Below are 24,544 nucleotides of genomic sequence, written 5' to 3'. Positions count from 1 at the left end.
ATTACCATATTTATACATTTTAAAGACATTGGTTTTCACATTGATTTCATGTTCTTTTATTGATTCATATTCGTATGCTCCATCAATTACATTTACACATTTAAATTGTATTTATCAATATTCTAATACTTTGCGCTTGCTGCACGCATTTCAACTAGCCCCGAGCCAAGATCCTTGAGCTCCGCCTTATCCTTATCGTTATCCTTCTTATCGGTCCCTAAAAGCCGCTCTCCTCCACATCAAACGACTTGACCATCAATTAGTGGAGGACGCCGATCCGTCAATCATCAATTCAACAATTACAATTACATTTACTTAACTAGATGAACTTGTGCTTCGAGTCTTTGAAGTTGAAATTAGCTTGCGATTCGCGAAAAACTCCGCCGCTTTTCCACTCCGATTTTCATTTCGGAGAGGGTGGAGAGGGGAGGGGGGCGCCAAAGTGGTCTAAACGTAGCTAATGCATGGGTAGTACGATACAAAAAAGGAGTTAAGTATACAACTAATCGGGGGAAAATATATAATCAGTCGTTTAAGTTTTTAGATATACATGTATACATACATCGATATATAAATATAGTCATAAATATAAACTGCATTCAAATACAATTACGAGTACAATTACACCTAAGCTTGGGGGTCTGAACAATCGAAGAGTTACGAGCTAGAGTACCTGGGCGTAGTCCCCCCGGAGGGACTGGGCCCCAACTAACAAAAAAAAAATGCATCTTACCTACTACTAAGATCGTAGATCGTACGGATCGTACTTAGTGCTAAGTCTGCTGCGCATGCGCTCGTATAGAATCTTTTCCTCATTTGTTTGTGTGTTTTTTTTTGCAGGTCTGCTTAATGTTTGCATGTTTGCTCGTTTGTTTGTTTGCTTGTTTTGCTTTGTGTGCTACAGTTGCTTTCGTTTGTGGGCTTATGTGGTAAAGAAATTGCATTAATATGGCCTATCAATATATCTGATGAATATACGTATCCTAAGCCTTCTTCTTCAGATATTCTGCTCATTCCAAATAGCTATAGCCTTCCTCTGTTTGCCTGTCCACAAAAAAAAAAAATTACATTTATCCTTGCTTATAAGATATGGTTATTTGTTTTTCTTTTGCATTTCGTCTCATGTCGTTTTTTGTTTTTGTTTTGTTTTGTGTTTCTCTTGAACTTTTTCTCTTCGTTTTATCTACTTAGACCACCACCGATTGCATCGGTGTTTCGTCCTCGCCTTCAAACTTCTAGATTAACTAGTTTTTATCGCACACACAATTAAAAAAAAATAATAAACATAAAACATAACCCTTTGTCGTTTTAAATATAATGAGATTGCGCCAGACTAAACGCGTATGTAGATCACTCGCACACTCACAGTCACTCAAAAAAGTTCAAGCTGCCTGCCACACACGCCCTGAACACACTTGGAAATCATTTGTAAAACTTTACCGGACGCCACGTATCGATTTATCACAGGATCCGGATCCAGATCCGTATTCGATTTGATAGCGCCCCTTTCGATTAAATGCCATTGCTTGGAGGCGTGGCAGACAGCACTGCACTCACAATGCACACTCGTAAATAAATACTAAAAAAAAAAGGAGCAGAGTCATGCTGGGAAACACAGTGGTAAAACACAGGCTAAAACTAATGCTCTTCTCACACTCTACTGAGTATTGGTGTTTTAGTTTTCTTGTCTCAATTTAAAATATCCAATTTATGCAAATGTCTTGTGAGCCTAGTGCTAAAAATGATACAGATTAAAGAGGCCCAAGAGACACTATCATATATATATATATATAAAAAAAAACAATTTCAATTAAAACAAGAACATTAAAACACAAACACCCACGATACAGTGTGAGTAGTACATAAATGCTCGCAAATCTCAGATCTCTCATAACTAGAAACTATAACTAAATGCATACAGAATAACCTAAGCTAAGCGAATGTCTGTTATTTAGTAATATGTATATATATATAAATATATCCCTGTAGCAGCGCATCGTCGGAGAGCTGGAGGGGCTGAGGCCCGGAGGTCCTGCTGGATCAGTCTGATATGTGGGTGTGGATGTGGGTGTCCTCCTCCATATGTAGAATCGTAGATTCGATTCGATTCGATTTGATTCGCCCCCAGCCAAGCCCCCAGCTCCGTCTCCCATTTCCGGATCACCTTGTCTTGCCTTCTCAGGTTCCATTCTCATACCAATCCTCATGCCAATCCTCATCTTCATCCTCCTCGTCGTGGACAAAACTAGACAAAGGTCTCGCGGATGACGGTGCCGTTGCTACTGGTGCTTAGATCTTAGAACTCGGTTGATTGTCAGACAAACGACGAGAAGCCGGGCAGTGGTGCCCTCGATCTGGCCATATTATTGACGATAATTTGGCCACCATTGAGGCTCATCACTGCACTGCCCTCCGGCTCTGAGTCGGTGTAGCTGGAGTAGTTCCGCACCGGTTTGGTCTTCTTCCACGACTGCCGCAGCGAGTCGTTTACATTGGCATAGTGATTCACAAACGAGTGCGGATCGCTGCGTACGCTCTCGTTTTCGCTTTCCGAGTGCTGCAAAATCAAAGCAAAATACTCAAATTAATTGTCGTTCCAATCATACATTTCAGTGGTGGAAACTCAAGCCATTATACAAACTGAAAAACATGAGGGAAACACGATCTAGTCCACATGTCTTGAGCATAATAATCATCAAGCAGGCAAACGGTCCTTAGTAAAATATGTTTGTTTATGATTTATTGATTGCTGGTTGCTTCCAAAAACCATAATAAATTTTAATAATTTAGTTGGGTTAGTAGGGTTAATTACAATCTTAACTTAAAATAAACAAGTGGAACAGTTTGGTTCTGCTTAAGCTGGCAATCTTTTAAAGATATTTTCTCTTAAAAGATTTTGTAAGCATGAATTTAAAATTTATGTGGGTTATTATTCAAGTTAACTGAAATAAAAACCAATTGGGAAATTTGGTTTTGTTTTTAATGGCAGTTTTTGAAAGAAATGTTCTCTAAAACAATTTTGTTTGCAAGAATTTGAAAATTATTTAAATTATTAATTAAAATAAGATTATTCAAGTTATCTTAAATGAACCAATTTTGCAATTTGGTTTTGCTTTGGGTTAGCAGTCTTTTAAAGATATTATCTGCACATAGATTCTGTTAGCATGAGTTTGAAATTCAGTTGGGTTAGTAGGGTTTGTTGTTACTATCTTAAAAGCAGACTATTCAAGTTAACTACGGTTCTGTTTTAGTAGGCAGTCTTTTGAAGACATTTTCTCTACATTTCGTAGGCATATTTTACTTGGTCTCTGTTTTTCCCTCAACTCACCTGCGATGCCTCCGAACTGCTCACCTCCGAGGGCTTCTCGGTCACGCTGCTGTCGTCCGGATTCTCGTCGTAGCACTTCAGGCTCTCCTCGTCGCTGTGGTATGCCACAGAGGCGGGCGAGGGGCGTGGCGGACTCTTGCCGAGATGGACGCCCGGTGGCGGCCGATTGGTGGACTTCCTGCCCAAGGTTCCCAATGTGCCGCTGCGCAGAGTGCCCACACTGTTCAGGGTGCCTGTGCCGACGCCGTGACGAGAGCGGTACAACTCCAGAGCCAACTCCTGTCGCTCATCAATGGACATGGCCATCGATTCCTCCAGAGTCTTTTGTGCCTCCTCTGTAAGTTGGTTAATTAGTTAGCGCAATTCTTGCCTAATTGCAATCTTAAGTATTCTTACGTTTGTATTTGTAGCTCTTGCTCTTCACACACAACACTGCAATGACCATCACAATGATCACAATCGAAGTGGCCGCCAGAGAGACCATGAACCATGTTTGCCGATAGAAGGGCTTGTGCTGCAGGTAACCGTATTCCAGGTGCAATTTCGAGGGCGTCAGGATCGAGTCCTTGGAGTACACAGGAAACGAAATGCCGTATCGATTGTAGGCAATCACCCGGAATGTGTACGCCGTTGAGGGCATCAAAATGTGATAGCTGACCGTAAAGTCCTGCATCATGCCCTTTCGTGTCTGCTCGATTTTCGTCCAGCGGGAGTCGTCTGTGATTGGCAGAAGATTAGTGTAAAGTTTCCGATTGCAAAATATTAAAATATTGTGGCAAACTAAATACGGTCAACTAAATTTCAGGGTATTATATTAAAAGGTTTTCAAAAGGTCTTTAAATCAAATAAGTTAAGAGGAATGCAAAAGATAAATGATGAAACTTAGAGAATAATCAATTAATGTATTAATTTTAGTAGGTTATTATATATTGATTAATGTCAATTCAGTCATAATTCAATGAGATAGTTAATGTCAGAATGGAATTATTCATATGATATAATTGATTTTGTTACTACTATGTTACTGTGATTACTTAAATTCTAATTTCTACGGGACTGCAATACTTACAAACAAATGACGGCTCTCCTTTTTCTACGCAAGCAAAGGAGTATTTATGTTATTATAGTTTTTGGAAAGAATTTGTCATTTTAGAACCAAGTCACCAAAGAGTAATCGAATGCAAATTAGGGGGAGATCCAAAGAGAATGCAAAGAGATCATGTGATAAATGCAAGTCCAAAACCAGTTCTACAATTTTCAGTAGGAAAACGCGACAAACTTACCTCGCTTCTTGGCCTCAATTAGATAGCCCAGAATGGGCCCCCTGCCCGACGGCCCATTGATCCAGTGCATCTCGACGCTGGACAGCGTCTTGGTCAGGATGAGATCACGCGGCGCTACCGGTGATCCATCTTGGGGACCAGTCGTCACATTTTCACTCACACCCGGTCCGTAGTCCACGGACGTTTGAGCACGGACCGTAAACGTGTAGGTGACCTCTTCCTCCAGATTCTGCACACGAAGTGTGGTATTCGATACCTTTTGTTTCACCTGCTTGCTAAACTCTGTGGGTTAGAACAATCATTGTTTTATGATTCAATTGAAATAAATCGCTGAGTCCTAAATAAACCAGATGATAGATGACTAGAACTTACTCTCGTTCTCCTCGGTGGTCTCGTAGGTGACCAAATATCCCAGGATCTCGCCGTTGAGGAACTTTGGTGCATCCCAGGTGACCTCCAGGCTCTGCATGGTGATGTCCGAAAATCGAAGATGAAGCGGAGCACTCGGTACTCCTGGCAGTGTTTTCACGGTGATCGGCGCTGATCTCGGTCCATCTCCGGCCGGATTGAAAGCCAGCAACTGGATGCGATACTCGGTGAACTTGTCGAGGAACACCAGACTGTGCGAGGTGGCTGTGGCCGAGACCACCTCGATTTCCTCCTCCCACTTGCGACCGGGCTCCAAGGCTTGCGGTGAGTAGGTGACCAGATAGTAGATCTTGTAGCCCAGTATGTCACCATTCTGCATGCTCTGCTTTGGTGGCTTCCACAGTAAACGCACTTCGGTGCTGGAAATGGGAGCTGCATCCACGGCTCTTGGTTCTCCGGTGGGCACCGCTTCGCCCACATAAACCGCTGCCGGGGGCGTGGCCGGTCCAGGACCTTGTGAGTTAAAAGGCAACACAACAATCTCATAGTTGCGATCCTGTTGCAGATCCGACAACACCACACTGTTCTCATTGATGCCATGCACATCGGTTTTGGGTGTGGACTGCAGGGCGGTGGGGAAGTCGGATAGCTGTTGATACAGTATCCTGTAACCACCAGTTCCGGCATCACCATTCCACATGCCCGTCTCCAGGGCACTCCACTGCACCCTCACCGAAGTTGTTGTGATGGGCACCACCTTCAGGCCCCCAACTCCGGCTGCCGGGGCGGCGGGCAGAGTTCGCACCACCACACTTTCCCGACTAAAGGCGGAGGGGCCCAGATCATTGGTGGCCTGTATACGAAACTGGTAGGTCATGTACGGTCTCAGACCCAAGGCTGTGTAGGAACTGAGTAGTGGATCCACTCTCTCTGGCAGTGGCTGCCATCGGCCCTCGTTTTCGCGCATCTCCACGGTGTAGTAACGAAGTGGGGCAAAGCCGTCCCTTCCCGGTGTCCAACTAAAGGTGATCTGATGGGCCTGAATCTGGCTGCGTGATATCTGCGGCACAGACGGCGCCTGCGGTCGCTCCCTATTGTTTGTGGTGTACACCAGGGCAGTGGCTATCTTACCCCATCCCAGACGCGTTTGGGCCGTACAACTGAAGCTGTAATACTTTTCGGGTAGTAAACCGGTGGCTCGGAATGTCCGATCGGAGGGTGGAAACTCTCGACTGTAGTTCAGCATGGCACTGCCGTTTAGGGTATAGGTTACCTGATAGGCCAAGATCTCTCCGTTGGGATCCATGGGCACATCCCAAATGATGCGGGCCATGGTCAGGGTGACGTCGGGAAAACTCACATTCGACGGAACACCAGGGGTATCCTCAAAGGTCTGTACCCTAATGGGTGGAGTGCTTAGTGCACCATTACCCAATCTCGTGTAGGCCAAGACCTGAACGTGGTACACCACGAACTTCTTGAGTTCGGTGAGGGTAGTGGTGAAGGTGGCATTGTTCGGTATCGTCTTGTGCAGCACCTGTTGGCCCCCTCGATCGGCGGCGGCATAGAACACCTTGTAGCCATCAATCTGACCGTTCCTATGTTGTCGCGGCACTTCGCCCCATCGCACAACCACCGTGGTGGACGATGTGGCATTCGCCTGAACATCCAGGGGTCCATAGCTGGGAACAGCTTCACGGGTTCGCTCTATCGCAGTGCCACTCTCCTTCGAGCAACCCACATCGTTGCAGGCATTCATTATCACCTCGTAGAGGGTCCACTCCTCCAGACCATCCAGCACATGCGAGTTGGCCGTGTGATCTTCGATTACCACCGAACGGGGCAGGTACTTGACGGTTCCCGGGGTCTTGACCAACTGCTTGTAGGATATATTGTAACCCCGGGGATTGCCATACCACTCCGTTTGTTGCAATGGAATCCAGCGAACTCTGAGCTGCTGAGCACTCATTGCCCTTACGGTTACATTGAATGGCGGATGCTTGGGCCTGGCCTGGATGGTTTGGAAGTCCTTGGTGGCCTCCGAGGGTTTCGAACTGCCAACCACATTGCTGGCACTCAATCTCAGACGGTATTGGGTGAATGGCACCAAGCCGGTGACCGTCAAGGTCTCCGCATCGGGATCACTGATCTCACAAATGGTGAACCACGTCATATTCCTCGCTGTCTGACCCTCGACCTTCCACTTGGTAATGCTGGAGTTGCCATCGAAGCCCGGCGTGAATTGTAGCACCACGGAGAAGGCTTCGATATTGGATAGCGCTAGACTGGTGGGTGCATGTGGTAGAACTGGCTCTACACCAGACTGAATGGTGGCTGTTTTCGGAGCTCCACTGCCAACTCGCGTCCACGCGAAGATCTCAAACCAATAGTGCGTGGTGGCCTGCAATTGATTGACCGTCAGCTCTGTATCGTCCGCTGTTAGATTAAAGGATTTCAAAGTGTCCGGACGATCCTTGACTTGGTAGCGAACCGTATAGCCCGTGAGTATACCGTTGGAGAAGCGTGGCGGTGCCCAGAGAACTTTCACCGACCGATCGGACACGTCGTCGAAATGCAGAGCGGTTATCTCATCGGGCACATCATCGAGGGTCATCACTGGCACTTGAACGCTGGCCACACCATCGCCGGGATCCGTAAAGCAGAGCACACTGATGTTGTATTCGGCATACTTCTCCAGACCTCCCAGTATGGCCGTCTGTTCCGCCAGTGGATCGATCAAACTCGGGGGCACAGTCATCATCCGCCTTTCGATGTCCTTCCACTCGCCATCGATCAGTCGACGTTGCCATGCCTGAATCTTGTAGCCCTGATTGATGCCATTGATCTGCTGCGGATTGGGTGGTGTCCATCGACATCTGGCCGCCGTCGAGTTGATGGCCTCCACTTTCACATTCGTGGGCGGTGCTTCCGGTACGCCCTCTTTGGTCTTGATCTTGGAACCCTCGGTGTAGACACCCACGCCCATGTTGTTATATGCCGCTATCTGTACAATGTAATCCTTCCAGGTGATCAGTTCTTGGATCAGAAAGTTGCGTTGCGCTTCGTTTGTGATATTTTGGTAGGACCACGGCACATTGTTGTAGCCAAAAAGGCGATAACGCAGGATATAGCCCAGGATCTGGCCATTGCGATGCTCCTCCAAAGGCGGTTGCCACTGCGAGATGATCTCCGACATGGAGCGCGCGGATCCAACAAATCCCACCGGTGGACCGGAAGGAGCTAAGTTTAAAAAACATTATTAGTGGACATTTATTAAAGACGCAAAGTCCATTTAATGGAGAGTCTGTACTTCTCTCTGGAGGTTTTTTGTTTTTATCCGTGTGTGTGTGTGTGTGTGTGTGAATCGTGTGAGGGGCGTTTTAAGGGGGGCGTGAATCTGGACTATATGTATATACCTCGGTGAAGCGGAAACTCTACGCGCGGGCGAGCGACCAACGGCGATTTTCAAATTTCATTTTCGTGATGACAACGATAGCAGTTAAGAGTACAATACATATACAGGGTATTCAGCATTAGTTCTTTACACTATACAGAGCTATATCTGGGCTATATATCAATATATATATCATTTAATGATTAATTATAATCAGTAGGAACAAAGTAAGAGGCAAATTAAAAAATGAAGAGTCTTTAAACTAGTTAAAAAAATAAAATTTTGAGAAGTCTAAATAAAACTATTTAAAGACATTAATTCGATTTTAAAGCCATCTAATAAGAAAAAAAATGTAGCACTAAATACAAAAGCTTTCAATTGGTTTATGAACAAACAAGATTTCAATAATTAACAAAAATTTGTTTTTTATTAATATATATAAATTATTGTAAATTAACTAAGGGGAAAGCAATACAACACACACACAATATACGTTACGATACAAGTACGAGATGCACAAAATGAGGATGCAAAAATCCTAGAAGCGGGGATCATTTGCGGGAACTGGCGGGATAACTTACCTTCCTGGGGCAGTTCGACGACATTACTAGGCTCCGACGGAGAACCCTCGCCTACGCGATTCACGGCACTAACCCTAAACTGATAGACGGTGGCGGCCTTGAGGTTCTCGAGCAGGATCCATCGTTGATCCGCCGAGACATTGCTCAGTTCGGTGATCCAGTTGAGCAGAGGGTCTGGAACTGGACCTACGAATTTTTCTGTGATGTTAATGTGTTTGGAAAAAAACAGCAGGCGGGGATTATGGTGTAGTGAGTGGTGGTGAATGGGAGATAGATATTGATGTTATGGTGTACGATAGATAGTTGGTGAACCACATGTGTGGTATATATTATAAATTGGTGAAAAGTGTGTAGATTACAGCGTGTTCCGTGTGGTGATGTTGTTGTTGTTGTTGATGTTGAAGTGATCGCGATGAAAACAAAGTGCAAAACAACAAATTACAATCGAAAATAAGACAACAAATGTACAAATAAGTTATCATTAATAAATACAATATATAAAAACAATCAATTTACAATTCGAAATGTTTCGGTTCGTTCCAGTTTTTGGTGGTGTTCAAAGTAAATTTAATGGAAGAAAAGAGAGAACAAAAGAAACGCATCAAAATCTTGGTTTCCTTTGTGTTGTCTGTAATGAGTTCCTAACTAAATGAGGTGGTTCATGGTTCCTCTTGAACTGTAATTTAACCAACAGTTGCCACTTTTTATTGTAGAAAATATAAACATCTAAAGTGTGTTTAAGTTTTCTATTGAACACCACAAACAAATTAACATTCGTTGTGTTCATAATATTATTAATATCTAACCAATAAATACAGGACACTTAAACCTTTTAAGAAAAATATTTAAAATGGTATTTAAGTAGTATTAATGTATTTTCAATTGAATTAAGTATTTAAAATGAGATTGTAGAAAACCAAATCAAATCAATTTATAACTATATATATACTTAACATAAACGAGTTTCCTGTTTTGTATACAATAAAAGTATATGTGACTCAGTATATAATGCGACGTGGCCACATTTTTTGTCCCATCATTTTTGCTTATAAATGGCAACCGTGTACGCTTTCACCCCTTCCCTCCGTTTTCATAAGTCATAAATTCAATGCTAACCAAAACCACCACAACCCACAAACTCTACGCTACCAAAATATATGTATGTAGATAAAAGTGGCCAAAACGAGACTTACCCAATTCGGAGACCTCACGTCGCTGGATAATAAATTTGGATATTGGACTGTTGCCATCGAATCCCGGTGTCCAGGACACGTTGATGCTGCGCTGTTGCGGCTCCGGCAACCGTTCCACCTTCACGTTACTGGGCGGAAATGGTAGCTCGATGACGCTGAGGCGGGCGGCCCGCGTCTCATTTCCCCCGGGAGAGGTCACCACACAGGCATAGCTGCCCACATCGCTGGCCCGAACCGCCTGGATCTCCAGTTGCCCGTCCGCCTGGACGCCAATGCGCTGCGAATTACTGATGGGCGTCGACGACTGACCCTCGCGATACCAGTCAATGTTGTACGGAACACTGGGATCACTGGACACCTTGCATTGCAGGGTGGCCGTCAGGCCAAGCAGCACCGTTGTGTCCACCGGCGGCTGGATGATTTGTGTCCGCACTGCGGGAAAAAGAGGACAAAAAACGGCACAAAAATAAGAGGACTTTCTCTGGACAGGAGACAGGAATATGGAATACGGTAGACCGGAGGGATGGAACACATTAACAACACGGCAATGCAGATTAAACGACCGCAAGTCGTGTGGCAAATGACAAGTCGCGACAGCCCCGCCCACTTTTATTGCTCCTCTACCGGACGACACATCCTCCTCATCCTCCTCTTCCTCCTCGTCTTTCAACTGCCTCCCTTGGCTTATCCCTTAACCCGGAGAGAATTCAAGGCGCCAAGGATCAGGTGGGGGAAATGAAGTTTAAAGGCCCCAAAACTGACACACAAAGCCCGTATGGCAAACACCCTGCATTCGGTGGGTTTTGGGGAGTCCTTTTTTTGGAAGATCGTTAAAAACTTAAAAATCACTTTAAATTATGACTCAAAAATTCAACAATATATTAAATCCGGCGGTCTGGTGGCTAAACTATGAAAGATGACGTTATGTTTTTTCTGCACACATTAAGACTCCTCTTAAGGTAATTTAAAATCTTTGGTACTACTTAACAATTGCTACCAACTATAAATTAATATTTCATATGTTTATTTAATTAAGCAGGACATGAATTTATTATTTTATGTTTATATTGATTGCTATCACAAGTAAACGTTTTTTAGTTTCCTTATCTGTTTCATATCAAACGGTATTTCATAGTCTTTAGGCACACACAGCACACTTGCAGGCATGTGCCCCCTTCGTTTGTTCCCTTTATGTATGGCTTTCTCTTTTGATTTTATTTATTTTATGCTTTTTCTTCCTTTTTTCTTTGCTCTCGCTCGGCATTTCTTTTTTAGCCCATTTCAGTCACTTGGTGGCCCGCATGCATCAAAAGTTCAACGCGCCCCGTGGCCCAGACATTGTTGGTGCTGTATGGTGGTTCTGCCGGTGGTGTTGGGTTCCGCTGGTGTTATAGTTGTTCTTGTTGTTGTCGGTCTGTTTGCCATAAGCCAAGTTGTTCCCCATATGGGAAGAGATGAACTGCACTGCACTGCACTGAATGGCGGTAGCGAAAAGTTCACAAATGAATCTGGTTTACCCCTTTACCCAGTCGTCAATAGTGGTATACTCTGGATAACTGGGTATTTCAAAACTGGACTTCAAAAATTATTTCGTAATAAGCAAAAATTTATAATTTTTCGAATTATTTGAACTATACAGGTCATTTTAGATGACTAATTGATTAGATGCTATAAGTCGGTCCACCAGGGGGCGCCAAATATTATTGCAATATTGTTGGAAACAAAAATGCCTCTAATGACAAACATTTAAAAAAAAAAAGAGTATTTAAAACTTCGTTATGCGCCTACAATGAACTTCTTTGCGGCTCTTATTTTTATTTCTTTGTCGGACTTGGGCACAGTGTTTTATGCAACACACACAAATAAAGCCAGGAGGCGGTTCGTTGGGTTAAAGGGATGATGGAAAACTGCCATCAGCGCCGCCGGTGGCCAAAGTCCGGAGTCCACGGGCAGCATTCCGGCGTTTTGCCAATTAGCCGCACATTGATGCTGCCTTTTAGGACCACACCACAACACACTCGTGTGCTCAGGGCCAAAAATATTGCATGTGCAAATCAACTTTAATTACACAAACAACACAATGGACAGCAGCGGAGCGGTAGGCATGCAGGCAGGCAACAACAACAAAAGCCCTTAAAAAAATCATTTGAAGCTTTTGGATTTTCTAGTTTTCTGGCGCTCACGCAAAAAGTCAAAGCCATATGCCCATTTAACATAGACATGTGCGCAAATGTTTGGCTGAATATTTTTCGAATTATCCCAAAAGCAATTGACGCTGCCCAGGAGGGAGCACTTCAAATGAAACCCATCGTTTTGGTTGTTGGCATTATTATTCTGTCCTGTTGTCGCTGTGGCTGTGCTGCGGCTTTGATGACATGCATTATTATCATTGGACCATGCATTTTAGTTGATTTGATGCGATGTTAGGGTCAACACTAACGCACAGTTAACCTACATACAAATACACGGAAAAAAAAAACCGCGCAAATCGGTGAGCAAATCCATTTAGCAAGAAATGGAACGAAGTTACCTAATCATTTCGATAATTTCCTTTTCTCATTATTTTAATTTTCATACACGATATCCATAGATTTTTTAGGCAGTAGTAGAAAGTAATATTTTTCTGCTTGTGCACCAAAATGTCATTGGAGAGGTAGCTATGCATAAAAAATAGTGAGTGGAGCCAAAACAGGTGCACAAACAATTGTCGAATGGAGAAAGTTTTTGTTAAGTAAAGTCAATTTGAATCTCTTTTGTGGTTGCACAAGAGTTTCGTTGGGCGGATGACAGCATTTCAGTAACAGTCGCAGGATGTGCCAACATCAAAGCTCTGCAATTGAACAATTGATGGAGAGCCGATTGTTAAGGCGAGATGTGGGGAGAACCAAAATATTCTGCTCAAGTTAGGCGCTTAAAAAAAGGAGTAGCTAAAATTTAATCCTATAAAACGAATTGAAGATGATTTCACTATAAGGTTTAATTTGCTCACTTTTGTTTCAGTAAAACCGTATCTCGGATTTATTTAGAATTGTAGTTTGACTTATATTTATCAATCTATGAGTGATAGCATTTTAAGCTATTTTAAGGTTAACTTTTGCTTAATTCTAATCATATCAAATTACGTAAAATGTACAATATGAATTCCAGATGCTATCAAACACTTTGTTTTTTTTTTTTTTTTAATTTATGTTGCTGTTGCAATTAACAATAAGCACACTATTCAGTTAATAAAGCGCTTTAGTAAATCTGCAAAGTACACAAGTGTTAACCTAAAACACAATTGTGAGCCAAATTAAAAATACAGAGAATAAAAGTACATTTTGTAGCGATTATTTTGTAAGGGGTGAAACTAATGGGCAAGCAAAGTTTAAACGTTGCATGCTTTTGGACCAGCTTAAATACTTTAAATAAATGGGGCTAAAAGCTCGGGTCTGAAGTTGCGCCTCTGTTAAGGGGTTTAAAAGGGACTGCGTGCTACATAAAACATAAAACCCTCGAAAGCACCGGTAACTAAAACGCTGACACTCAAAGGCGACCGACTAGACAGACGCACTTGAAACTAACAGACGGTTGGAGCGGCAGGCAATTAAATTGTTCATCAGGAGGGGGGAGGGGCTGCTATCCTCGCACCGGAAACAAGGACTGGAAAACTCACCCAAAACACTCAAATAGGCCTCGCCCTTGACGCTGCCCGCCTCGTTGGCCCGCACGCAGATATATAGACCCGCGTCCACGGATCGGATGTTCGAGATGAGCAGGTCGCCCGATTCGAGTATCTGCACCCGGCTGGATATGTCCACCAGTTGGGTCTCTGGATTTCAGGCATTGTTTCGGCAGGTGGATTGATTGGACGGGTTATTTGGCAGGTTGGTGGCACGATGCGAATACGGTAGCATTTTTGTTAGCATTACAAGTTGTTTGGTTGGTTGGTTGTTTGGTTGGTTGTTTGGTTGGTTGGTTAGCGAGCAAAACAAAAGAGAACGACATGGTATTAGCATCATCATCATCATGATCATCATCACCATCATTAGTGGGACATGCTCTAAGGAATGTAGCCTTGCAACACTCACCATTGTATATCCAGGTTATGTTCGGATTGGGTGATCCAACGGCACGGCAGGAAATAGTCGCATCCTTGCCATCCAAGGCGGTCACATTCTGGGGCGGCAGTTCCATAATGGGAGCCGATGCTGTAGAATATCAAATTCAATTCAATTACAATTAAGCCACAATTAACTTTGAAGGTAAAATCACTGTGGGTTTTTAGGCTAAATTCAACGTAATTAGTGGTTAAGTAAGGTTAGGTGTTAGGTGGTGTGGGGTGTTGTGGATGTTTTTTATTTATTTATTCAGCTTCTAAGAAAAATCTGTGAGGCTGAAACAAAAATTAATTAAATTAAATCTACTGCAAACTTGTTGATGAATAAACAATAAGAGATATTTACATATGGTAAGCCAATGAAGTATACTACTAAATAATTCAAGGCACAAAAACATGATAAATACGTGATAAAAAATCATTTGAATGTAAATATTAAATGTGTAACGAAAGTTTTTTAGTCGGAAGTTTGTGATAGCTTTTTTTCAAAAATCAAATATTTGCTGCATTTTTTTGCAGCTGTACAGCGAATGACATTTTTTACTATCGTTTTATTTTGTTTATTTTGTCTTATTATTACCTATTTATATGCCCTGTACGCAAAGTACAATTTTACAGCGAGTTTTCGAGACAAAATTAGTTTTGTTTGCCCGTGTATACTGAGTACCTTAGTGGTGTAGTTTCAGCACACATATATGGAGTTAATATGGCACAAAAATTCCCATATTCTTTATTTATATTTATCATTTAATCATAAACAAGGATTTACCATATATTTCCCCCCTCATAAAGTGCATTACGAAAGTCCATCAGCTGAACCACCATCAATTGATTGTAATTGATTCTTTTTCTTTGATTGACTGCTTCATTGACTCACTTTCTGCCCTTCATTGGGTGCTGACTTTTGCAATTATGATTACACCAAATTAAAGTCTGGCCAATTAATCATGCTGCTTCCTTCGTCGTCGCATCAGGTGCGTATATATTGTAATATAGTACACAGGTATGGACGTCGATTCCTCCCAGTGCCCAGACCATTTGGCTTTATTTCTCGTCCTTTCACTTGCCGCTGGTTAATGTAAATTATTTATTGGATTTTGAGTGGCACGACGGCGGCTGACTGTTCTGATGTTTCTGCTGTTTCTGCTGTTTTTGCCTGTTTTCATTGTTATGGCCAAATGGCACGCGCTCGAATGCCGAAACTGAGGCTGCTCTCAACTGTGTTTGCTACTCGCACCGGGCGAGAGCGGGCAAATGTAATAATATTCGCAATAATTTCACATGATGGCGCATTCCCGTTAACTACGCTTATGTAAATAAGTGCATAAAATTACAATAAAAGCACCCAGGCTCCTTGCCACATTAAGATATTAAGTGCTCGCTGCAGCAGTCGCAATTGCTGCGTAAAATCATAAAGACATCAACTCTGCTTAACAAATGAAATAAAAGAAAGGGAAAATGCAGGGGTAGGCCAACTTTAAGTCGGTTTAATTATGATTAAGCGGATTCTCAAGGGTCAGAACAAGTAACTTTTATATGAAATGCACTTTAAGGACAATAAAGCTGCACATAATGTAACATCATATCGTGTTTAATTTTGATATGGAAAATTTAAGGGCTATATAAATAGTATACATATATACTCGTGAGCTCGGATAACTCCTTTGCCCGGGCAACGTGTTAAGTGTGCTTAAGCTGCCCCGGTGGTCAGTAACCAACCTTCTCTCACTTTCCATGTCCCTTGGCCCGGTTTTTATAGCTCACGCAAGGCGAATATTAAAAACATGGAAAGGACCTCCCAAGAAAAGGAGAAACAATTTGTGGCAGGATTCGCCAAGGGAGACCAAAAAAAAAAATATAAATAAATAAAACAAAAAACCTGCATCTAGGCTGAGTGCTTAGCATAAATTTAAACTAAATCGAAGTCAAGTTGGCAAGTAATGATTTATGCCCAATAATCAAACGGAGCGTATACGTAATGTTTATTGAGTATACGCCATATGTACACAAAGAGAAATAAAATGAATTAAATAACAAAACAAAAAAAAAAACATTTTGAAGTAAAGTGATCATAGTTTCATATATAATATAAAAACCTAAAATTAATTATGGGATTTTCTTGCATTTGAAGTGTACCAAATGAATGGTAAATTTTGAAATATCTTCTTTAATGCATTTGCCTTTGTTAACGGGGTTGGCTGTAATTAATTTCGAGTTGGCCCACTAAAGAGGCCGCGCCATCAACTTAAAGTCATAATAAAACGCTCACTCAGCCGGGCAAGTGGCAAAAATGGGTGGCGGTGTGGTGGACTGGGTGGAAAACTGGGGGGCAATGGCGTGCGATGGCAATAATTGCCATTACTTGGCCATTGAAGTGGCCACCCGTTCCAGAGTCCAACATTAGCATGCGAATTGTTTTTAGCCCTCGTGCCGTTGCCTTTGTGCCCGGCTCTAAAATTTCCGCCCACCCCATTTGGCACCGCTTAAACGGTTTTTCGTTTCAGTTTTCCTTTTGAGCAAAGCGCCCTTTCTTTATTTTAATAAGCATAAAAAGAATCGCTTTTCAAGGGCAGCCTCGCTTTGAGCTGCACAGTTTTTGATATAAAGTTTCTGACTAATCGAAAATAGCTTTTTAGCTTTGGTTAACAATGGAAGTTATCGAATGGAAGGTTATTAAGTGTATAGATAAAAAACAAGTCCACAACTATTCTAAAATGTTGGATTATTAATAAGACTTTTAACCTTTCGATGTTTAAAATTTAAATTTTAAAATTAAAAATCTGTTTCGTAACTATCGTTCAAGTACAATGTTTTCGTATATTTCTTAATATATCATGAGACTTTTATTTGTTGGAATGTCTTAAAGCCATTTAAATAGCTAAAGTAACTATATGAACATTACTAATTTACTCAAGGAATTTGAAACTCCTTTTTATGGGCATGGCATGTCGTAAACCAATCAACTTGAAACTCTAATGGTTACTGCAATCAATCACTGGGGCGGTGTGGGGTTTAGCAATGCTGACCTCTGACCTCTGACGAAATCGCCACCTGTTGGCGAGGCTGGCCGTGTAGAATGAAAACGAAAACGAAGAACTTTTGACTTTCGGGCAAATAAAAGAAATTTCTACAAATTCGCACAGTGGAAATCGCATTGAGCCATCAGGCGAATGAAAGGAAGTGAAATAGCCACGCCCATTCCGCCCAAAAGTCACCTAATTACTCATACACACAGAAACGCAAACACAAACACAGACACAGACAAACAAACAAATAGAAGGGGATGATGGGCGGTGGGTGTTAAGTGCAGGCACCTTGGAAACGGCAGGAAGCGGCGATTAAAATCACTTTTGCGTTTCGGGAAATTACGAAATTATGTTACTCGAGAGTTGAGGCAGCCGGGAAATGCTCAGGCAGCCGGAAAATGCGATGTGGAAAACTCTGACTGTGGCAGGTGCAAGGACGGGGGTTGGAGGGCGGAGGCGGGGGCGGGGGCGTAGATTTACGCCAACTTAACAAAAATGAAGTGAATAAGGCAAGCGAGCGCGCGCTCCAGAGAAAGGACCAACACAGAGAGATGCAAAACTTTGACAAACAGTGGGCGGCGCGTCAGGAGGAGCAATTAAAATGCAGCCAGGTCGGTCCTAGGAGCCAAGAACGAACTCTCACCCAAGACCAAGCAATCCCCTTGAACGCGAAAGGCTGGAAAATAATTTCCCAACTCAACTTCTTCGCCTATCTAAGTGAAAAGTGCTCCGGCACAAGGATTATCCCTCAAGTGGCCTTCCAAGCGGAAAATAGAGAAGGGACTACGGGTAGGGTGTTAAAGGGGAAGGGGGGGTGGAATCAGCAATACAAATGCCACACACTTGTTGCCATAGCGAGGAGCTGCTGAGGAATGCGTTAGGAAGAACAGCTCTACCAGCAGATAAATGTGTGCAGAGCGCACAAACAATGAACGAAAGAAATTGCAAAATGAAATCAAGCCAGTCCCAAGTGCGCGTCTTGAGAAGCGCGGAGAAGGGCGCATCGGATGGCAACAGGATTAATCCTGAGCACTAGACAAAAATTACAAACTGATTTAAATAGCCAACTCAAGGATTTCTTGTCAAGTTAGCCGACTATTAATAATATGTTGAACACTTGCTGATACCTCTTGGCATAAGTCCAGTTTCTCTAAACAAAGCACTGCCTATTTGACTTTTCTGCCAGTGTAAAACCCTGGTAAATAGCCCAGGGACTGGAGGACCGGACCCGCTGGGTAATCGAATCAGAAAGCCGGAGAGTCAAACTGCAAGCGGCCAAAGGTGTTCATAATCCGATTTTGATCCTGATCTGGATTAAATCGGGATAGACCAATTACGAGACCAGTTCACTGCTGTGGAAAAAGGACTAGGACTAGGATTCATGGGCATAAGCGGACAGGGCACACACGCTCGGCCAGAAACAAAGCCGATTAGGCCAGCAGCTCCAGTTCCAGCTCCAGCTCCTTCTTTCTGTTTTGTTGGCCAGGACCAAATGCAGTCAGACAACAGAAACTTCTGCCGGCAATAAAACTTATCCCCGAGATGGGGAGATTCTGGGCAGTGAATTAGAGACTTGGAGAGACTAAATGATGGCCCGCCACCTAGGATCGTAAAATGCGCTGGGGGAGACAAACAAATTGACTTGAATTAGCCTAGGCAAATAAAATTAAATGAGCCGCAACGATTGGTTACCATTCAGTCATGCCAAGAAGAAATCCGGCGTGGGCTAAGGAGCTAAAAATATCAGAAACTTGCCCAAGCGAACTATAAAAGCTGGAAAGTTTTTCAATAAACCGCTGACGACAAAATCTCTTAACTAGTTTAACTCGAATACAATGCAACAGGGCTACGAAAAAAAAAAGAATAGAAAACCTAGGGAGGAGATATAAAATAGATGGAAATGAAGGAGGGCCATGCTGCAACATAAGAATAACTCGGAAAAATATGCATGGAAATTTGAAATTTACATGAAAATCTCAGCTCTGGCCATAAAAATTTAAGCGATAAGGGGGGCAGACATCGCACAAACTTTGCTTCAAGTCCCATCAAGAAGAACACGGAGATGAAACTTATTTTAGACCCGCAAAACAATATGTCCCCCCACCCCCACATCCTGTCAAAGGAAGTCGAGTCCTCAACTCTGTCTGTCAAATATTTAAAACGTCAGCGGCGAAGTCACTCGTTTTTTGGGTTAGGCTCATGAATGAGGAATTATTCTCCGGCCGGCCATCCAGTCAGCCAGCGAGGAACTTCGAACTTGCAACCCAAAAGAAAGGATCCGAAAAAGGAAACCCTACGATGTCATGTCAGCATGACAGGACCCGCGACCCTCTTGTCCTCAGAAGTGTGACTTGTGTGTCAGTCTTAATTTTCGCATTATGAAATTCATTAAAATGCAAAATTGTCCCACAGCAAGTCATATTCGAGTGGATGTTTTTTTTTTTTTTTTTTTTTTTTTTTTTATGTTGGTTGGCGACCCTAAGGCACCCATTTGACCTAGCACTTAACGGTACTTCGGGGCCTTTGAAGGTGAAGTCTCAACTTATATACTTATATTAGCCGTCACTCAATGACAAATTCATAACAATTCATTTGAAAAAAAGGGGTGGAATATTTCCACTTTGTTTTATAGGGTTGTATTAAAATTGGGTACTTACATCGTATTTTATTAAGAGAAAATTATAGTAAACAATAAACTAGGTGCCAGTGCTAACTTAAAGTTAAGTGATAGATAAATAAGAATAATAATGCTTGAACCATAGTTAATGCCAACGCTTGGTATTCTTGTTGAAGATTTAATGGCACAGAAAAGATGGTATTTAGTATGATTATAAAATGAAAAGGTTATAATTATTTTTTATTTTTTTTTTATCATTAATATATGCATGGAGCAAACCTTATTGATGTTTATCTTCCTTTTCTGTGCTACCAAATGCCTTGCAGCTGGACAAAAGCTATAGATAATTTGGATTAAATGAAAAAAGATTCAGCTTTTTGTGCAAATAAATTCATTGGGTTAACCGTGGCAGGGTGGTCGGGTGGCACTAATCAACTTGAATGAAAAATTCTTCTGCTTTTGACAAATTTGAAAAAGCAACCGAATAGAGAATAGACAGATGAAATTCCTGCTGCTACCGTTGCCTGCCAAAAGCGTTTGGTCAAGACGAAGCAAAACGAAGCAAAACGAAGCTCCGCAGTAGCCATCGGGTGAAAAACAAATTAAGAATGGTCCACGGCACATAAAGGAAGATGAAACGGATGCAAGGCAGCAGCCAAGAGGATACTGGCAGATAATATTTAAGCTTAGACGTAGGACGCCAAAGGCAATAAAATAACAGCAAGCCAAGCCAATAAAACAACAAATTCAATCGCAAGACAATCAAAAGAGCTACTTTCTAGGGGGCATTTACAGGGTTTTTAAGGGGGTTTTCATTTTAGGCGGTGGTGATAGTGCATTGCTAGTGGTGCAAAAGTAAGTGTGGGTGCTCAAGTGAGATTGTGTATTTTTGTGTGTTTTTGTGTGGCATTTAGCTGTATGCCCATACCAAAGCGAAACTCCTTGCGTCTACCGGAGGAACCTGTTCCCGATCCCGATCCCGATCCCTTTTCCGATCCCAAGCCAGCATGCGAAGCTCTTACCCTCAGGATTCGCGGCTGGGCCAAACGCTTCACGCGGATCTTGGCCGTTTTTGCTATGAATTCGTTTGTTAATAATGGGTTAAAAGGTCAAAATGCAAAAATGGTTAGGGATATGTTTCACAGGGCAGAGAGATGTATAGAGAAAGATATATGGCGTATGGGGGCATACCAAAAAGAGCACTTAACTAGTATACCAATGTGACAGGCATTCAGGCATTAGCTTGTATTGGCATTATTTTATTTTACACTGTGTGACATGGGCTTAAGTGAGGCATTTAAGTATCCGTTTTATTGGGCATCTTGGAAATATATATATATCGTTAGAATCAAACTTGAAGCTGCTTACTTTGGCATAATTATTTTATATAATTGTTAAATTTTTGATTAAGAATTGCAAAGATTTGTGTATGCGCTTTTTAAGCAATTTCTATACATTTCTTTAAGCCTTTTGTTCTAAATTCCTTAATTAGCTCAACAAAGCACCCAATTAAATGCATAATACATGAACTCGCAGTTTCCATTTAACCAAAAGACACTTCAGCTCCCACTTGCCATTGTCACACAGGCATAGTAGAAAATCGGCTCTTGACTTACTTTTAACGCGCAACCAAGTGCTTGCCGAGTTCTCGCCCGCTTCGTTGATGGCCAGACACTGAAACATGGCGGCATCATCCAGGATAAGTTTCTTAATTACCAGCGTATTATCCGTGTTCAACGTGTATCTGCAGGGGAATTTAATAAAGTGGGAGAGCGATAGAATCGATAGAAGTGATAGAATCTCAATTCATCACTCACCTTCCGCTCTCAATGTGTGCATCCACGGACTCGGCATTCCTGAACCACTTGACCTGGGGCGTGGGCTCGCCCACAACATCGCAGGTTAGCTGCACCTGTCCGCCGAATTCGCCAAAGGTTTCCGCTCGCATGGGTGTGAAAAAGACCGGCGGTTCGAGGATTTGAAGGCGAGCCGAAGCACTTACGGCCGGATAGCCGCCGCTGCGCAATCGCACCTGGCAGGTATATTCACCGGAGTGTGAGCTGTTGGCCTGCAACAAGGCCAAGGTTCGATTCCATGGATCATTCAGAGTGTGCCTCACGCCGGCCGTTTCCACCGCAAGACCATCTTTTAGCCAAAGGGTTTCCAATTCGTGCAGCGGTCTGGCATTGGCAATGCACTGCAGCTCAACCACACCAGTTCCCATTTTGACTTTCACATCCTGCGGACGCACAATGATTTCGGGCGCCACTTCTATATAGGGATCTCCACTGACATTCAGATGAACGAAAGCACTGCTCTCCTCTTTGCCCAGCTGCGTGTTGATCGCCTTGGCCCGATATCCCTTGCGATCGTTCTCATCCGCACTCAGGATGACCAGCTGATTGGCCTGGGTGAAGGCGTACTTGATGTCATAGTTCAAAGGTCCGTCTTCCGATTGCCACATCACCGAAGGCACCGGCACCGAATCAATGGCTGGCATATCGAATATCGCAGGGTGCCCACTGATCACCGTCAAACGACCCTCGGTGGTGTTCTCAAAGCTGCCCATGTCTGTGGAGAAATTGGTTTTTTAATATTATTAATAAATTTAATTTCATTTAATTTATTTCTTTCTTATATTCTGGTGCTATGCACTAGTCACAAATACAAAATTCAATAAAATAAAATGTATAGATACCTACTTAACTAAACTTGTCAGCCTTATGGCAATTTATAGTTGAAAATTTAATATAATATTTAATACAGGGTTGACATTCTACGTAATTGTTGTTACTTTAAATTTAATTCATTTGATTATTTTATTTTGTACTTTCAGATATTAAAAATGTAAATAAATTGTCCCTAATTAATCAAGAGAATATATGACTTTACTAGCAATAACTTCATTCTATGAGTATACAAACTAATCAGTATCAAATTTGAATATGTGTTGCATTTGTGACAGTTACAAATATTCTATTCCTTGCTATCAATTATTGTAAATGATATTTCTGGATTGCCCGTTCCTTGTAATTTCTGGTTCTGGCCAACACCCAAAATCGAAGTAACCCCAATGCCATGGAAACGCTCGCTGTGCCTTCCTGTGGTGTCATTCGCTAATTGAATTGGTACGGCCTGCGGGCAAGTCAATTTAACCTCTGAACCCGCTCTGAAGCAGAGCCCCACCCGCTAGGAACCACCCGACGGAGCTTTAAAGGTTATTAGTTCAACTTAAGCTCGTTCTCCTCCCTCCTGTCGCTTCTTTGGTCCTACAATTAATTAAGTGCTCAAGACGCTGCTGCTGCTCCAAGTCAACCAGTCAACCGGTCGACGAGTCATTGAGTCAGTCTGTCAGTGAGCCACGCCTACCAGCCGCCCCCGAAAAGAAGGTCACCGCTTAGGTGGGGTAATTGCAAAGGGGGTGGCGCAAATGGTGTTGTACCCATTTACTTTACTTTACCTTACCAACAAAAATTACAGCATTTAACATTATATACTTAGAGTATTGAAGAATTTCACAAAATGTGCAAATAAATTTTACATTTTAAAAACCAACATTTTAAAAATAAATATTAGTTAGCAAGAAATTTAGATTTGGTATAGATTTAACTTAGTTTTGTACTTTTGCACCTTAAAAATACCTCCTTTCTTATGTAGGTACATAAATTTAGTACCTTTACCAACACTGGGCATAAGCGATGGCATAAGGGGTTCTTCTCTTCATGGAGGTCGTTCTCATGTCGAGAGCTCGATTTATTAGGTTCAAGTAGTGGGGTAATAAGCACTCACACGCACGCTCACACTCAGAGCGCAGAGCTCAAGTGTCACTCACACTTACTTGTCTAATTGTTCGTTACATCCACACCTACCCGGGGACCCTCTAACCCTTAACCCTTAACTCTCGGCCGAGATCGCCCCCTTATCCACATTCCGTTCTTGTTGTAATTAAGTTCGCATTAAAGAAAAATTAGCAGCTAACCATTTATCCGGGCTAGCGGGGAAAAGGCATTGGCTGCTGTGACAGTCGTTTGATTAGTACTCCACCTAGAAACCCCCTTTAAAATCCGCCCATGTCAACCACTTGGAACAATTTTGTGCTGGTAGATGATTGACCCATTTTTATCCAAAATGATATAACTTATACTTTCTTATGGTTTAAGAATGTTAAGCGAATAAGTAAGTTATTATGTGCTGAGGTACGTCATTAATTCTTCTAATATGGCGAAACAATAGTGAAGTCAGCTAATGAGGAACATATAGCCACCATAAGCCATTATTGAATTTCTATTATATCTCGTTAAAACGGTAACTCAAGCTGTCCAAATGCTGCTTAACAAAACCCCAAAAAAAAATGGCTTTATCCCCGGGAGTAACTCAAATTTCTGTGCCTTTAACTGTTGCGTTTTTCCAATTTTTCACTTCTGTTGATGATGATGTGGCGTAATCGATATATAAGGACATATAATAAGTAAGGATGTGCCACTCCGGACTCTGACCCCCCCCCTCACGAATCCCCCTTCCCCCTTTTCGAATGTGGAAATATTAACTTACAGGCAACGACAACGTCGCTCTTCTCGCTGAGTATGGATCCGGCATCATTTCTGGCAATGCACTGATAGCTGCCCGCATCCTCGCGCCGAGTGCTGTGGAAGCG

At 42.5% G+C, this 24,544-nt stretch overlaps 1 protein-coding gene across 1 annotated transcript; it reads right to left on the bottom strand.

Annotated features, from left to right (window-relative positions):
- Positions 1-32: 32 nt before the first annotated feature.
- LOC108137112 (protein sidekick) lies at positions 33-24,544 on the bottom strand. Its single transcript, XM_017258638.2, has 14 exons — positions 24,442-24,544; positions 21,708-22,461; positions 21,507-21,634; positions 20,819-20,965; positions 14,219-14,338; positions 13,804-13,959; positions 10,149-10,580; positions 8,956-9,153; positions 8,397-8,414; positions 4,984-8,220; positions 4,612-4,893; positions 3,725-4,045; positions 3,329-3,663; positions 33-2,557 (listed from the first exon to the last, which is right to left on the bottom strand). The coding sequence occupies exons 2-14, from the start codon at positions 22,457-22,459 to the stop codon at positions 2,315-2,317; spliced, it is 6,369 nt and encodes a 2,122-aa protein (XP_017114127.1). The 5' UTR covers positions 22,460-22,461; positions 24,442-24,544; the 3' UTR covers positions 33-2,314.

This window comes from Drosophila elegans, unplaced genomic scaffold (genome assembly GCF_018152505.1).
Source record: "Drosophila elegans isolate 14027-0461.03 unplaced genomic scaffold, ASM1815250v1 contig_149, whole genome shotgun sequence".
Classification (NCBI taxonomy): domain Eukaryota; kingdom Metazoa; phylum Arthropoda; class Insecta; order Diptera; family Drosophilidae; genus Drosophila; species Drosophila elegans.
This window is presented reverse-complemented; position numbering and strand designations above follow the sequence as displayed.

What these genes read in the sequence shown, in the direction of transcription:
- LOC108137112 (XM_017258638.2), bottom strand. Translation starts at nt 22,459, where the DNA reads ATGGGCAGCTTTGAGAACACCACCGAGGGTCGTTTGACGGTGATCAGT. An exon ending in GCACACATTGAGAGCGGAAG is followed by an intron (nt 21,635 to 21,707) that starts GTGAGTGATGAA and finishes ATTCCCCTGCAG; the next exon opens with ATACACGTTGAACACGGATA. An exon ending in ACGCAAGGAGTTTCGCTTTG is followed by an intron (nt 14,339 to 20,818) that starts GTATGGGCATAC and finishes GATATTCTACAG; the next exon opens with CATCGGCTCCCATTATGGAA.